This window comes from Thermobia domestica, chromosome 7 (assembly GCF_964235325.1).
Source record: "Thermobia domestica chromosome 7, izTheDome1.hap1.1, whole genome shotgun sequence".
Classification (NCBI taxonomy): Eukaryota; Metazoa; Arthropoda; class Insecta; order Zygentoma; family Lepismatidae; genus Thermobia; species Thermobia domestica.
In genome coordinates, this window is record NC_137460.1 from 290,706,577 (window position 1) to 290,718,655 (window position 12,079).

General features: G+C 35.8%; 1 protein-coding gene across 8 annotated transcripts in view; it reads right to left on the bottom strand.

Annotated features, from left to right (window-relative positions):
- Positions 1–12,079, bottom strand: part of LOC145691033 (uncharacterized) — a 104,633-nt gene that overhangs the window by 13,223 nt on the left and 79,331 nt on the right. For 3 of the 8 annotated variants that reach the window (XM_081766604.1, XM_081766607.1, XM_081766608.1), the window contains exons 1-2: positions 6,578–6,680; positions 2,338–2,544 (exon numbers count right to left, since the gene is read on the bottom strand). The exons of 2 other annotated variants lie outside the window; for them this stretch is intronic. Coding sequence is in view for 1 of the 6 variants with exons in the window: in XM_081766619.1 (XP_081622745.1) it covers positions 2,454–2,544 (91 nt within the window). In the remaining 5 variants the exon portion in view is untranslated. Of the gene's footprint in view, positions 1–2,337; positions 2,545–6,577; positions 6,681–12,079 lie in introns of those variants that run through there. 3 more of the 8 variants (XM_081766619.1, XM_081766605.1, XM_081766606.1) reach the window with 2 other exon arrangements.

A 12,079-nucleotide genomic window follows, 5' to 3' on the forward strand; every position in this document is an offset into this window, starting at 1 on the left:
AAACTTATTGCTGACAAAACAAGGATTTTAATTGAAATCCTAAATAAATTTTGATCTGAAGAACAAATGCTTGGTAACTGAAAAATTAATCCCAAAGTGGGTAAACGGGCCCCAGCGGTGAAGAGCAACTGCGCCTTTACACTTTTAAAACGGTTCGGTTTCTCGAAATACATATTAAATTTATAGAATTTAATACATATACTCTCGTTATTTAAACGATTTTGTGTGTTTAAATTTATAGTGTTTCTGAATAAGAGTGAATTAACTGAACATAACAGCGAAACAATAATAAACTTCAATCGAGGAAAACAAAATTATATATATATATATATATATATATATATATTTAATAAATGCATACAGATGAGGAACACGCACATGTATCTAATGATGTTAGTTTTTTTTTTTTTTTTTTAAAAAAAGGACTGTAAATGGTTACAAACTTCAACTTAAGATTAAAATGTCAATGAACTCTTAAAGAATTAAAAACAAAGTTAAATTTATTCGTAATTCCAGTAACATTCTAATAATGGAGGTATTACATACTTTCGATTGACTCAGTTATTAATCAATCAAAGGCGAAATATATTACAATTGTAAATAAATAAATAAATAAAATAATGGATTATACATAGAAATAAGTACAATTTTCAATGAAATTTCCACTTATAGCAATAAAATATTAGAAGTCTCTACCATATATATATTAGAAGTCTCTACCGATGTTTGAAAAACTTCGGGAGCTGATTCCTGACACCGAAACCAACACAAAAATCCTATGGGACTTTGGTCGGTGAGGGATAGTTTCGGCGATATAAGATGCCAAGAGCAGGGGAAAATGAACTTCAGAGAGCTGTAATTCAATACAACGCAACATAGGGAATGCGGTTTAGAACATGACACTCGAACCCATATCTGCTCGATTGAAAAATTTATTTTTCAAACCTCCGCAAGATGTATGCAAAGGATCCCCAAAGTAACTTAGGGATTGCTTGCAAGGTTATAGGGAATCCCTCACACACATCTTACGGATTTATGAAACATACATTTTTCAATCGAGCAGGTATGACTTCGAGTGTCATATTCTAAACCACACTCTCTTCATTATGTTGTTTTTGAGTTACAACCTTCTGAAATTTATTTTCCCACGCTTTCGGCAGCTTATATCGGCGAAGCTGTCCCTCACTGATCAAAGTTCCATAGGACTTTTCTGCTGGTTTCGGTGTCCTAAATCAGCTTCCGAGGTTTGTTCAAATTGCTTTTTAGGATCCTATATATATATATATATATATATATGCAAAATGTAAGGTATAATAAGATGTATAATTATTAATCTAGTTTGTGTAATTGGCATCATTATTGTTCTTTTTACTTTTATATTTATATAGAAATGGCGTGTTCGTTTCATGTGTATTGTAATAGTGATAAATGTATGAAAAAAAGGACGAAGTAAATACAATACGATACTGGGTAACCAATACTAAAAAGTCGATGCAGCACATAGAAAGAAAATTATATAATAAACTTCCAAACTCTGTTTCAAATTCGGAATAAAAATAATAAAATAAAATAAAAATTTAAAAAAAACGTAAAATTATTGTCACATAATCATCTGTTTTACAGCATAGATGTATATTTTCTATCTGATCTCATTGTACGAGGCCACGTATAACCATTGCTTTTGTGTCATATGAACAGTCATAAGTCCTATGTACTGGTCTCTGAATGATAATGTAGAAAGTGTATGAATAAAAGAATGAATGAATACAAATAAAAAGTAATGCTTAAAAGAATATCAAATCTGTTATGTTAGTATTATTGTTATTATTCCCAATGAATGTAAAAATCTGTGAAATACTGTACTAAAGATTTAGCACTTTCTACGAAACCAAGAACGCACTATTGCTAAGGAAGAAAAATAAATAAATATAAGCTTAAAATCTCTTATTATAATAAAAGTACATAAAATGTTGACCTACACTATAAGGCAACTTCGGAACCAAGATAAGATCTCACGTGGTTTAGAACTCATATTAAACTACCGATCTATAGCTTCAATCTTGAACAAGCTGTTAAACTTTAAATCAACTAACTAACCGAACTACCATGTTGTTTTCAATGGTGTGCACCGGGACATAGATCGTGTCAGAGTTTCTATATTTCATCATCTTTAAAGCGAGAATGAATATTAAAATGTAAATTGAGAATGTGGGTGCCAAAGTAGAAAAAATTAAGATAAATATTACAACTCTGTTTCAATTAATGTAATTTAAGGAAATTTGTTTTCTTAGATGTCAAATTTATTGTTATTACTACTACTTATTTTTTTTAACTTACCAGGGTAGTGCACGGAGCCTAAGGTGATGATGACGGAGAAGGGTTATAATTGTGGAATGAAGGAAGTTAAAGGAAACGAGAAAACCCACGCACATAGCATATCTCCACTTGATGGTTCACATGGCAATAACCTGGATTGAATTTAGGACCTCAGGCACCAGAAGTGAACGCTCTAGCGTTGAGCCACCATGCTCCATATCAAACCTACTAATGAAGCATTAAAGAAGATGTAACTTTAACACATGCACTTCAAAACCATGCACTTGTAAACAACAGAACATGCACCGAATATACACATTTAATATAACTAATCTCATAACGCATTATACTTAAATAAATATAAAATACTAGGCTAAAATATGATACACTTTATTTACCACGGATTAATGTTGACTGTAAAAGAACATTAATTAATGTGCAGTATTCTCCATGGTGGAACTAGCAGTGATAATGTGCGCTTCAGCAGGTAGATTTATGTACAGTCAGGAACATAAATATGAAGATGCAAGAGTCTTTATTTCTTACGGTTTGAACCTCTACTTGTTTATTTTCTTGGTTGTACACCGTTTTCTAGGAACCATGTAGGAGTGTATCTAAAAGTATCGCATTTATTACGAAGTTGAACGTCCGCTTGGTTTTCGTCAACAACAACTACGAAAGTTTAAAAATCATCAATTTCTAGGACCACTTTAAAAGGATATAATAAAGTAGGGTAGAGTAGAGTAAAAGAAATAAGGGATAATAACGGTAGGGTAGTGTCGGGTTAGGAAAGCTTGCACTCATTCTGTTAAAATTAATAGAGTGTAAGTTTTCATCTCTGCGTAAGAATACCAACTGGAGTATCTCTGTACACCTACAGCTATGTTCAGAATACAAACACTCGTTACTTTCCCACAATCCAATTATGCGGTAACCTTGCGCGAAGTAGTTCTCTCAATTTTCTTAGCAGGTACATGATTATATTTGCTTATGAAAATAATAATAATCATAACAAAAACTAAAGTTCCACTTTCGTTACATATCATCAAATATACAAGCGAGCAAATTATCCACGTCTTTACGGTATTTTCAAAATTTTGCTAGAAACATACCAACTTTGGAGTATCACTGTAAAAATGGGCGGCGGAAAGAATGACAAGGGTAGTTTCTCGAGCGGAAAAAATGGCAGGAAGGAAAAACAATATATAAACACATAACATATACAGATAAGAAAACGTTTTCAAATATAGTGTATTGCTCAAACTTACCTCCTGGATATATTAGTTGAAGAATTTCTAGGCTTGTAAACAAACTATTAGTACTGGAATATTCGAGAAACAAATTGACTTTACTACTCACCTTGTCAAACGAATATTTTGGTACTTCTTTCATTTTCTATTAATCCTGGATCGATGTTTACTGTATACAGGACATAATTTAAGTGAAACAACAGTAACCACAATATGTTATTATTTTAATAATGCAAATCATGTAGTCAAATTCGTAATGCTATATACAGAACTTAGCTTCAACAAATACTACATTATAATTTAAATTTGTTTTGTCTAATTTCGTATAATGCAAATCCACAGTTAGCTTCGTCGTACTATAGCCTCATAAATTACTCGTACATACAACAACAACCACCTTGTACTCTATCATGTTTAAAATATACCAGTAAGTCGGGAAGACTTATTGTTCCAACCCTTGTATAAATTGTTTGCGCGTCGGTTCTCCCCAAGAGTAGCCTGATGTACATGTCAATTTTGCTGAGGAAACTGTAGTGGAATGTGTCTTACTCGAATGGTTTCTTCCTCTCCTAATCTCCTGCATAAAATGGATAGGGAGCCTATATATATTGAATCAAAATAATGAATTTTCTGCTTCGGGAGGAACTATCGGTTTTAAGTATTCCATGTCCTGCAACGCATCTTCACATAGATGAAAGTCCAATTTGGTAAATCAATTTGGTTGCAGAACATAGAAAACTCAATATCTTCATTATAAAAGTCCTGACAAACCTTATTCTCGAATTTTACTGTAACTACTTTATCGTAGATGGAAGAAACATCCTTGTATAGGAACATCATGTCCAAGCTTATTTCGAACTGCGCTGTAAACTGCTTATTTCAAACTCACGTACAACAGCTGAAGCAATGCATAAGCAACCGTTATAACTATTTATCCTATTGGGAACCTTAGTACATATAACTGAGTAAAGAATCGAAGTGCCATTGCAATAAACCAAACAGGTACTTTAGAAAGAACAGCAGGATAAATGCCCCATGAAAGTGCTTTCTTACGCGTATAAGTTACATGTTTACATATTGTTTCCCCTTCGTGGCATTTTTTCCAAATGCCAATTCTTCAGGTTGCCATTTTTTCCAATCTAAAAATGACCCAACCATTTTTACAGCACACCAACTTTGAAACTTAACTTTAAAGTATCGTATTGTGTCTTGAATTGCAAAATATATCGATAATGAAAGACACCGGCGATCTCAGTTCAACATAATATATCTAATATGGAGTACAGTAGATGAAGGATTGTATTAAGCACAAACTCGTACTTTATTTGACGCATTGTAAGTTTACATAATGTGTAGAGTTTACGTCCAAAGTGATTACGACCACTGCCCAATTCTAAGTTCAGGTCACCATACGATCACTGCCTTGTAATTTCCTGATTATTTGTTCTTCTCTATAGGATAAGAAAACAATCGTTTCTCCTATTTATACCTAATAAAGTGAGAAAACTCACCAGAAAGCTCATTTCAGTACCTTTTATTGTAATTCAATATTTGCACTCTTATAATAATTGTATGCGTAATTTGTAGCAAAAAACAAAAAAGAAAAAGTTATGAATGCATTTTCAGGCGAATGTTTAGGACAGTCCTACTACTGTTACAATTTTCGTAATTCCTCTTCTCATTAGGTTAGTTTATCGTTAGATTAAATTACTGTAGGGGTCCAGCATACTTTTCAAAAAAAAAAAAAATCTATTAATATTAGGTTAGACCAAGTTGGTTTAGGTTAGATCTAAGTACTTGCATCATCCATTTTACGGGTTAAGTTCCAAAGTTGGTTGTCAGTTTCTGGAAAAATTTGGAAAATTTACCGGGAAGTAATTAATAATTTGCTTGTTTGTGTACTTGATAATGTATAAGGAGAGCGAAAGTTGTTTTACATAAACGGATCTAAACATGGAACTATTTCGCAAGCGGAGGGAACTACTTGGCGCAAGGTTACTTGATGGTAAGATTATGGGAATGTAATGAACATTTGTATAGTAAACATGGTTGGTGATAATGAGGAAAATCTATTAAAAGTAAGTAAAAGTTATAGCATCTACAAATATATTGTAGAAAATGCGATAAGCAAATAACTGTAAAACAAACTGGAAGAAAGTTATGTAACGGCAAGACCATAACTAACATGACGGCAAGAATCTAGAACACAGGTCCCCCCTCGCATTTAGCTGTAATGAAGACAGAAAACAACGTGCCCTGCGAGCCTCAGCCTCTGCGCCGCCTTCACTAGCTAATGCTCGCTCTGCAATACTGCGAATTAAATAATAAACTTTGTACAGAATGGAACCAATTGAAACATTTTTTACCGAAAACTAGGCGGATGACCAACTTCGGAATATATGCCCGGACAATGTTTAACAGAAGGTGTCTAGTTATTTTCTATAGAATATGTTAGAATTTCGGTAGTTCCTGTTCACATTAGGTTAGTTAAGATTGGTTAGGTTGCTTTATGTTAGATTATATTAGTGTAAGAATCCAGCGTACTTGTCAAAAAAAAAAAAAAAAAAAAAAAAAAAGAATTTCGCTTATCTCTATTAAAATTAGTTAGGTTAGATTATTTCAGGTTAGTATAGGTTAGATTTAGTTTCGTTGTGTTAGGTGTAAGTACTTGCATCTTCCATCTCTACCGTATTTTTTTTTTTTAATTTTTTACGTGCTTCTAGATCCCGCCTGCTAAACATTTACCAAATGCTCATTTTACTGTAATTTTTTTTAACGTACTTACGGATTCCTTCTGCTAAACATTCTCCCATTTGTAGAATATATTGATCAAGAAACGTAATTACCTTTTTCTAACCGCACTTGTAATCATAATTAAAGAACCGAAGGATATAGTATACGTAAGACCGCATCAGTTCCAGAAGGAGCTGGACGATCATACTTTTAGGGATTATTCATTGAGTATCTACGAACTTAAATAGGGGGTAACAAACCCACTTTCATTTACTTACCGACTGATACGAAAATAAAAAAAAACGTGGTTGTCTTATACTTTGTTGTTCTTCCTCAGTCCTGTTTACCTTCACGACTGCTGATGTGCAAATGTCTGAGGTGTATCTAGTAGTACCAAGTCATGCATGATTGCTTAGCGGTGTTTGCAGTCAGAAAGGAAGTTTGGGAGTCATTGCGTACAGGTTTTCATGAAAAGAACGTAACGCGAAGTTTGCTTTTTTTATGTTTACTTTTAGTTTTTTGGTCATTTGAATGCGAATTATGATGCTTAGAATTACGTGTATAAATTGAGGAAAATTCCTCGCTGATCGTATTACATCTTGGAACTCTAAGCACAGATGTCATTTTTAGTGATGGGTTTGCACACACTGGCATAAGCAGCGGTAGGTGGCAGCATGGTATGAAAAAAAGTCATTAACAAGATGGAAGTAGGATTGTAATGGTTATTTCGTTTCACGTGAACTGCTTCTTGTATAAGTGTGGGATCGTCAAAATAAGTATAAAATAAAAAAGTGCTGTGCTGTTGGTGTGATGCAGGAGCACGTACTGCTCCGCATCGGTAAGTTGTCTTAAGGATTGATAGGGATGCGGTTCTATTTTAGGGAAAGGAACATGTTTCGCTGTTGGAAAACACGTTTCATTGGAAATTCGAGGAGGAAAACGAGGTGCAGTTTTTCCTCCTCGCTTTTCAATGGAATGTTCTTTTGTAGAGTTAAACTCTATTTTTTAATGCTTTCTGTTCTTTATTCTCTTTTTACTTTAACACATTATGCCCTTGTACTCTATATCTGCATGTGTAGTGCCCTTGTACTTTATCTATGAGCGTGTGTGTGTGGGGGGGGAAGGGGGATTTAACGCATATCGCATGTCTTGCGCTCCTTCTGCTCCTTATTGTCTTTTTACTTTTATTCCTCACATTTGCCCTTGTACTTTCTATGTGCATGTGTAGTGCCCTTGTACTTTATATGTGACTGTGGGGGGGGGGGGATTTAACGCATATCGCATGTCTTGTGCTGCAGGATACTTCTTACTCTTGCATTACGTAGGGAAATGGTATTTCATGTGGAAGTGGTAATAGAACACAGAAGAAACGCAGATCAGGGTGTATTCACACTTTATATTGGAGTGTGAATACAAGATGATCTGGGTTTCCTATGTGTTCTGTTACCACTTGCACATGAAATAACATCGTTTCCCTACGTAATGCAAGAGTAAGAAGTATCCTGGAGCACCGGAAACAAGGGCGGTCTCATGTATACTATTACCGAACCGAACTTCTGACATAAGTTGAGGATCATAATTTTTTTTTTTTTTTTTCGCACCAGGTAGGCCTTAAAAGCAAACTGTTCAATAACTGTAATATAAGAAATCGCATGACACTGAAAAATTTCTTACTTCATCTTCAAATAACAATTTCTGTGTTTTCTTATAATTTTGCCGAGATTATTTTCGCCAGTTGTGCGAACCAATATAACAATTCACCGCAGTACGTATTACACAAAAACTTTCCATTATTATAAATCACGTACCATGAATATGCCATATAGATTCACAATATTATATAGGAATAATAATTGTAGATTATTCATTTCACGTTCAATTCTAAACATATTAGCCTAGTTTTTCTAGAGAGAAGCATATCGCTGCCTATAACGCATAAAAGAGCATTACAGAATATGTTATCATACGCATAGGAAAGAAAAAAAAAAGTATAAAACCTAAAGAAGAAAAACAAGTCCAGAAAACATATGAAACGGACAACAAAACAATTTTTAGGTTTTTGCCGTATAATACGCAGATTTAAAATTGGATGTCGAATAATAAAGAAGATATTCTTTAAATCATAAATTGTTCTTTTCAGGTCAAGTAGAAACACAGCAATCCAAATAGTTGTCGAAACATTATAATTTTTTCACTAATCCCCTTAGTGTCCCTGAGAATATTCGTGCTGAGCGATATGACAACACGCCGCTAAGTATGAATGAAATTTAAGGGGGCTATCAGAAGTAGGTATAATTATTAAAAGAATACAACTCTTTTATAATTTGCGTATAAAAACTGCGTAAGGATATGTATCATAAACATTATAGTACAAAAGACGCAAACCAAGCTGTATTAGGTGACAACTAAAAAGCATGAATGATAGCTAACCGTCAGGACAAGATCGCAGTACTGTGGCCCGTGAAATTTGTGAAGCCCTTACGGCATTACTGCTGTATCGCCAGACCAATTTGGAAATCGAAAAAGGTACCAAAATAAACTGAACTCGGTAATATTTCGTTGGATTGCATTACATTACGTTAGATTACATTATTAGCGCCTGTGTGAAGTTTGCTCCAGAAAGGTTTGGGCTACACGAGATCTTTACTGGGCCAGAAAGTACGTCATTTAGGCTGTTTGGGCTAGCAACTTTTATCGCTTGGGCTACTCTGAAAACAAAGCTACTGCCTTACAAAGTTTGAGGGGCCAACTATACGTTAGCCCCCCCCCCAAGTGTTTGGGCCAGACGAGATTTTTATTGGGCTGGATAATACTTCGTTTAGGTGTTTGGGTCAGCAACTTTTAGCGTTTGGGCTATTATAATTTCCGAAATATGGGCTATTAAACTCTGAAAAGTGATTTTCCTGCTTCTTTTGTCGGGGTCAACTCACTAATAGGACATTTCTGACAAATACGTTTACTAAAATTGGCAATACTTTGTATTGGCTAGCAGCAGGGGTGTAGCCAGCAGGTTTGTGTAGGGGGGGCTGTCGTTTTTGAGGGGGTCCAGCTACAATGTGCAAAGCCAAAAAAATATGTTGCTGCTAGTCTGAAAAACTAAAAACACTATTTTAGCTTCTTCTTCTTCTTTTTATTATTATTATTATTATTATTATCCGTAAATTATATTCAATATAGTTTTTATTATGCTTAATCAAGAACTATTGCCCGGAACCAAACGCTATACTTTTGTGCATGACTATAAAGGTAACCAAGAAAGTTCTGTCCCTTTTCGTGGAGGTCTGTGTTCAATTGGACCTCACATCGTGAGTTGAATGCGAGTGGAGATAAGGCGAAAGTCAGTTGTTGTTGTCGTTATATCCAACATACTACCTGGTTGTGGCAATTCAGACACACCGTGAACTTGCGTAAAGACAGAGGGAACATGGGACTTCCACAGAGCGTCATAGGAGCATGTATGCTGAACGAGTTCAAATAGAGGTCAAACGCAGCTGTAGCGGGACAGAACATATGCCAGGCCTTTGGTGAGGGTGCCGTGATGACGCGGACATTGCAGCGATGGTTTAACAAGTTTAAGGACGATGACGAAACACCCGAAAACACCACGTGCCAGAAGACCAACACATGTACAAAGAGGAACTGGGACTACAATTCAGTGTGTGGAGAAACCATTCGGCAGCACATCCATCAACATGTGAAGCACTACAAGTTGGGTCGATGGGTCTCTCATATTTTGACTCCGGGACAGAAGGCAACGCGGCAGTCGCGTGTGTTTATTTACTGTTTCGGAGCCATTTCTGGACAGGGCGTTAACATGTGATAAAAAGTATGTCCTATACGAAGCTCCACGGCGTCGTTATCATTGGTTAGTATCCCATGAACCGATTTCAAAACAACCGAAATGAAATGAAATCTGTAAGTTTTACGTCCCACGATTATGCCGGTTAGGCTAAAGGAGACGGTGATAATGAGAGATGAGTGAAATGGTGGAATGAAGAAAGTGGGAGGAAACGGGAGAACCCCGAGAAAACCCACAAGCACGGTGTTTGTCCACCACAAAGTCCACACGGCGCGAGCTGGGATCGAACCAGGGACCCCAAGCACCGGAGGTGAACGCTCTACCACTGAGCCACCGCGCCCCCTTTCAAAACAACCGAAACCAGCACTGTACCAGAAGAAGGTCCTTCTGTGTGTTTGGTGCATCGTGCATCGGGAACTGCTACCAGCTGGTCAGAGTATCAATGCAACTGTGTAATGTCAGCAGTTGAGCTGTGCTCAACAAAAACTCAAAATTCTGGAACCAGCACTTCTGAATTGCAAATGTGTTCTCGTTTACGGGACAACGCTAAGTCCCACGTGGCTAGGATGACTCAGGACACCATTTTTCGCCTTGGATGGGAAACAATATTGCAACCACTATATTCCCCGCGTATTGCACCGTCCGATTATCATCTGTTCCATTCTTTGGACAATCACGTTAGAGGACGCCATTTCAAATCCCTAGTAAAAGTCCAAAATGCACCTGATACTTTCTTCGTTTCACGGTCTACCAAGTTCTACCGCGATGGATTCCATGGCCTTCCAGAACGTTTTCAGAAGGTCGTCGATGCTGATGGGGACTATTTTTCATCTTCCAGGTTAGTGACATATCGATGTTCGAAGGTGGTGGGTGAAAAAGCAACAAAACGTTTCTTGGTTACCTTTATATTTAAATTTAAGACCTTGTATACAGAACCTACCTACACAAGATTGATTTTCTTTGAAATTTCACTTAATCTCTTTACGTTTTCCTGACAAATATACTTATTTATTATTCGTGACTAAAAAAAACATAATTATTTTATTACACTGGGTAGAAATGAAAGAGAGAGCGAATGAAATCCAAATTGAATAAAAGCATTGTTTCTCACCAAATTTTCCATCCTCTATGTCTTTTAAAACACTTGTTAAAGCATATAAAAATATACTGTAGTTACAAATCAGTTTAGTACTTTGTTTTATGGCTGTATTTGAAGTACCTTGTTAAAACGTTTGTCTTCAAACTGTCAAGTATAAATCGCAGTAAATTGTGTAATCTGCTGTCACAAAATGTATCCTATTTTTCGATCGGTATAAGGAAGAGATAGTATACTATTTTTCGATAAGTATGGAAAAACAATATTTCTCCATACTATTTTACCATAAATTATTAATTGTCAATAAACTTTGTTACTTTTAAATGAATGAAGCGAGATAATTTTACTATGATGTTTTAAAAGTTGGTCATTTGGGGGGGCCAGGAAACCATTTGGGGGGGCCCGGCCCCGATGGACCCCCCCTTGGCTACACCCCTGGCTAGCAGTGTAGGAAAGTTGAAGATCTGGGCTGTATTTAAAATAATTGGACCTTCACGAAGTTTTGGGGTGCCAAGTTGAAGCCCTTCCAAGTGACTGGACTTGACGGAAAGTTTATTGGGCTGGACAGTATTTCGTTTGGGGAGATTGGGTTAACAAGTTTTAGTGTTTTGAGCTATTAAGATTTGGTCTGCATTTGAAAGATTGTTAGACCTTCAGATAATTTTCTGCCGGAAAAAATATGTTTTAATCTAAAGGGTAGGGATTTTTCTTATCTTATAAACTGTTTGGACTATACAATGGTTGAACGCCAAATGGTGAAGAAAGATGCAATGTTCCACACATTATGGGAGAGGTTTTGACACAGAATTAGGCCTACGTCATTATTAATTTCTACGATAGTACTAAATTTATATTTGGCAGAGGTTGGAAGTGGTCAACCAAACC